The sequence below is a fragment of the Bombina bombina genome, chromosome 6 (assembly GCF_027579735.1).
Source record: "Bombina bombina isolate aBomBom1 chromosome 6, aBomBom1.pri, whole genome shotgun sequence".
NCBI classification, from domain to species: Eukaryota; Metazoa; Chordata; class Amphibia; order Anura; family Bombinatoridae; genus Bombina; species Bombina bombina.
Window position 1 is genome coordinate 869828156 of NC_069504.1, and position 5397 is coordinate 869833552.

General features: G+C 33.9%; 1 protein-coding gene across 1 annotated transcript; it reads left to right on the forward strand.

Annotated features, from left to right (window-relative positions):
• The first annotated feature begins 3847 nt into the window (after positions 1-3847).
• LOC128664727 (olfactory receptor 10A3-like) lies at positions 3848-4780 on the forward strand. The gene has a single exon (XM_053719535.1). The coding sequence runs from the start codon at positions 3848-3850 to the stop codon at positions 4778-4780; it is 933 nt and encodes a 310-aa protein (XP_053575510.1).
• The last annotated feature ends 617 nt before the right edge of the window (positions 4781-5397 follow it).

Genomic DNA, 5397 nt, shown 5'->3' on the forward strand with positions numbered 1-5397 from the left:
AGTGCTTGCGAAGTCAAGAATCTACAATTCATGCAGGAATGGAAAGACCACAATGTTTACAGGGAGAGTAAACACCCTTTCCATACACTTTTCCCTTGAAGCACACCACACTTCTGAAATCCATCTAGCATTTGATATAACCCAACTTCCAATCCAGTTCAGCTCAGCTAATCTAGTGTCAAGCAGGAGGCACAGAAAACAAGCAAGCAGCGCAAACCTTACACATGAGAAAAACATCTCTGCACTCCTAAACCGTCTCCGCAGGGAAAAAGGTAGCACACTGCAGCTGAACAGGACAGGCACTCAAAAGCTATCAGGAGTAAATGTATGTAAACGGGGATTGTTGTATCATATGCTTACTAAACTATTACAGCTGCAGCACTTTCCTTCAGGGCGAGAAAATACCCGGCACTGCATCATGTTGGGAGACTAGTCATGGGCACTAGATCTCAGGTGCAATGATTTATGGAGGTACTAGACAGGACAAATATTTGTCTACCTTGCTGGACAAGTATTTCGTTAGGTCACTAGTTAAAAGCCTGACTGCATCTAGCCCTGTGACAGCCTGCCCTGTAATGAGTACAGTGTGCGGGGGGAAATCTCTCTTACCTGAGCAAAAAGCGGTCCGTCACTGAAATAGGAACCTTCTTTCAGTTCCTGCTGTTAGTGACTCTTCTGGAAAAATGCACATGCGCAAATGGGCGTCAACGTCGTGGCCGACACTCATGTCATTTGCTGACAGAATCAGCTTGAAAATGACGTCAAGATAGGAGGAGTTAGGCCACTATTTTTACCTGTGAGCGGCAGTTGGTTATTTTGAAAAAAAAAGGATAATCCCTGAGGGAGAACGATGTGCCACATTACCGTTTTGTAAGTAGCATACTGAATAATGTATATTTGGTGTCTTAACTGTCCCTTTAAGTAAAATGTTTGCCGTTATTGGGCTCTCATACATTTACTTCTGGTCATGTGGATTCTAATACCACCTTTATATTCTAAGTCAGTATCAAAAAGTACCTGACCTGTCCATCTTAACAATAGGTGAGGAGGGGCTAAATTATTGGGATTAGCTATCTGATTAGACGTATATGCATTTTAACTTGTGTGTGTCATTACTATATTAATCTCTGATGAAGAGCCAAGGGCATGAAACCTATAAGAGTGATGTTGAGTGCTGCCTAGCATGTCAATAAAACCAGTGACTATTTGTTGAGCTGCTCCCACTTCTTTATTTGCTGTTATATGGATTTGTAATACTAGATTGGGCGCTAATAATATAGTGATAGCTATATTGATAGCTCAACCCGACTAGCGTAAAAATGAAAATCCTAGCAGAGTTTTCGCTACAGTGAAAACACAAAATACCGCTCCACTTGTAATCTAGCCCTATATTTGTATGTCTTTTTTTTAAAAATCAATGGCAAAAGAAAGTTTCCTTTCTCCTTCTCAGTTTCTTGATTTGATTACCAACATAATGGAAATTTTAAACTTAAAGAGACAGTATACACCAATTTTCATAAAACTGCAATAGACACTACTATAATGAAGAATATGCACAGATACTGGTCTAAAAATCCAGTATAAAACCTTTTTAAAAACTTACTCAGAAGCTCCCAGTTTAGCATTGTTGATTAGATAGTCTGGGACACCAACTGAAAGGGGCTGGGTAAACAAAAAGAGCATACACTCCCCTCCTCCCCCCTTCACTGCATATGAAAAGACAGATAGCATAAACAGTATGTAAACGCGTGTATACATCTGGAACTGTGGGGCTTGGTTAGAAGTCTGAAAATCAGCACAATGTTCTAAAAAAAAGCAAAACTATAAATTTTTATAAAAACACTACCAGATGGGCTATATAAATGGATCATCTACAAAACATTTATGCAAAGAAAAATCTAGTGTACAATGTTTCTTTAAACACCTTGACCAGAGTCCCTTTGTTTAATGTTTTTTGTATTCTCTATTTGATATATTTTTTTACAATAAATTCATTTTTTCATCCAGGGAGACCTGAAATTACTCCATGATTCTTCTGAAAACAATGGAATAATTTAACCTAATTATAATTATTTCTCTGGGGAACCTTTTGCCACCAAGAGAATACACAAAGGTTCATACTCCATTTATTGGTCATGCATAAAAAGCATTGTGACAAAACAGAGCAATAAGGGAAGGCTCGTCATTTTAAAGTGTGGAAATAAACAGCAGAGGAATCAATTTCCCTTTTGGTTTTCATTAGCCACATTTTTAAGATGTCCCTTATGGAGCTGTGGTGTGACAATGTTTTTAGTGCCTCGTATACATAATTTTTTTTTTATCTTTCTTGTATGTAAAATGATAAAAGGAGAGAGCAATCGTTAGAAAGAGAAACGTGGCTATGAGGCTATAAGAAAGGTATATGAAGTAACTAAAGAATTACTATATGGCAAAGTTTGCATGAATAATAGAAATAGCAATAGATATAACAAGTAAATGATAGGCTAAAGTTTATTACAAATCACAAATATGCTTTTTCTATGAGACATTTAGTTAAGAGCTGAACTCAAAGACTACACAATCTGCATTTAGTGAAATAATGATATATTTATATGGTTTGTAAAGAATTGTATACTCTTTATTGATGGATGCTACTAAAATACAATGTAGACTTTAAAGTAATGGCTTTAAAACTCAAGTTTGTGATTTAATTGTTTAAGACTATGTAGCTTTATTTTATTAGTATTAATATTAAGTATTATAATGAATATTAAAGCTTTTTGACAATTAATTTTATTTAAAGATACATTCTATTCAAAATAAAAATGGCTATTTTTCCAACAGCATTCTATTTTAAATGTTTGCTGTATAATGTTATTGAATAAAATAGCTCCCTCTATTTGTATTTTAGTCCGAGACTGGCACATATTGAGTATTGCACTGATTTTGAGGCATATGTTGAAAGTATATAATTAATGCATAAACACATTACTCTCAATGAGTGTAACAATATGCATAAGGGATATGTTTTGTATTAAGGGTACAGTCAAGTCCAAAAAAATACTTTTATGATTTATATAAAAAAAATTACTTCTCTAATTGTTCTCTTGGTATTCTTAGTTGAAAGCTAAACCTAGGAGGTTCATTTGGTAATTTCTTAGACCTGAAGACTGCCTCTTTCTTAGACTTGAAGACTGCCTCTAATCTGAATGCATTTTGACCACTAGAGGGCATTAGTTCATGTGTTTCATATAGATAACATTGAGCTAATGAACGTGAAGTTACCCTGGAGTGAGCACTGATTGGCTAAAATGCAAGTCTGTCAAAAGAACTGAAATAAGGGGGCAGTCTGCAGAAGCTTAGATACAAGGTAATTACAGAGGTAAAAAGTGTATTTCTATAACAGTGTTGGTTGTGCAGAGCTGGGGAATGGGTAATAAAGGGATTATCTTTCTTTTTAAAGAACAAAAATTCTGATGTTGACTGTTCCTTTACAAATACACATAAACATACTTGTTTTAAAAATACATTGCAATATTTTTCTTAAAACCTATATGCTATGGTCAAATAGTTACCTTTATATTAAAAAATATTCTATGTTTGTGTATTTAATCTGACATATGTAAACACCTAACAAATTATTAATAAAAGGACAATTCATAATGATAAACAGACTAAGATATAAATACTTAAATTGGATTACTTTAATTATTCAAACCAAAAGGGTTCCATCCTATATCATAAGTGCACATATTTATAAATAGCATTTGGGGTGGTTTGCTTAACATTTAATATGTCTTTCAGTAATCATTTTGCATTATAGGACTAGATTCATTATTTTGGGGGAGGCACATATTAAAATCTGAGAATGCTTGAGAAAAATCAAACAGCTGTGACTGAATTCTTGCTCCTTGGATTCCAGAGGTTGGGCTCTTTTAAAGTCGTCTTTCTTCTACTAATACTCATTGTATATGTTATGACAATAACTTTAAACACAATTATCATAATATTGGTCTCTACAAGACAACAACTGCACCTTCCCATGTATTTCTTTCTCAAACAACTGTCATCTGTGGAAATTATTCTGGTTACTATTATTGTACCTAACATGCTACATGTTATTTGGTTAGATGGAGCCCTGATTTCTGTCAAAGGTTGTATCACTCAAAGTTACTTATTTGTTGCTGTAGGAAGCACAGAGTGCTTCCTCCTTACAGTAATGTCCTATGATCGCTATGTTGCCATTTGCAATCCTTTGCTTTATCACTCCATCATGGACCTTAAGCTACAGTATCGTCTGGTTATTTGTTGTTGGATGCTGGGTTTTCTTCTAACCATGATCACCCTTGTTTTTATGTGTAATCTTCAGTTCTGTGAACACACCATTATTGACCATTTCTTCTGTGATCTTGCACCTATTTTAGAGCTTTCATGTTCTGATACTCTTGGGTTTCAAATTGAAATAGTAGTGCTCTCCATCCCTATAATTATAGTGCCTTTTAGTTTAATTACAATAAGCTATATTTGTATTTTTATAACTATCTTTGGGATTTCCACAGCCATCAAGAGAAAGAAAGCATTCTCCACCTGTAGTTCCCATGTGACTGTTGTGTGTATTTTTTTTGGGACACTAATAGCCACCTACTTGGTTCCAAGTAAGGGACATGCACTGACTGTAAACAAAGTAATAGCACTGACATACACTATGATTACTCCATTATTCAATCCAATAATATACAGTCTTCGAAATCAAGAGATGAGAATCGTCATGGGAAAAACTTTTGGATGTAGAAGAAAATAATCAACACGTGTTGACTTAAATGAACTTGCCTTTAGTGAGTATCATATATATATATATATATATATATATATATATATATATATATATATATATATATATATATATATATATATATATATATATATATATATATATATATATATATATATACAAAAAAAGAGAAGTGCTCAACAATTAACAAACAACCTCTTAGTGGTTTGTTCAATGGTTAGTTTTTGGGGGGTGCATATTTCATTTTTTTTTGTTAATTTAGCACTGAAACTATGAATGATTTATTTAAAATGATTAAAGGGACAGTCTAGTATAAATTAACCTTTCATTATTCAGATAGGAATTTTAATCAACTTTCCAATTTACTTTTATCATCAAATGTGCTTTTTTTTCTTGGTATTCTTAGTTTAAACTAAACATAGGTAGGCTCATATGCTAATTGCTAAGCCTTTGAGGGCTGCCCCTTATCACATGCTTTTTAAATCTCTTTTCAACACAAAGAGGCAGAAAGTACACGTGGGCCATATAGATAACACTGTGTTCAGGCACAGGGAGTTATTTAAGATGGGAATGGGTAATAAAGGGATTATCTATCTTTTAAAACAATAACAATTCTATGGTAGACT

Excerpts from the sequence above, each read along its gene's own strand:
- LOC128664727 (XM_053719535.1), top strand. The coding sequence starts at position 3,848 with ATGCTTGAGAAAAATCAAACAGCTGTGACTGAATTCTTGCTCCTTGGA.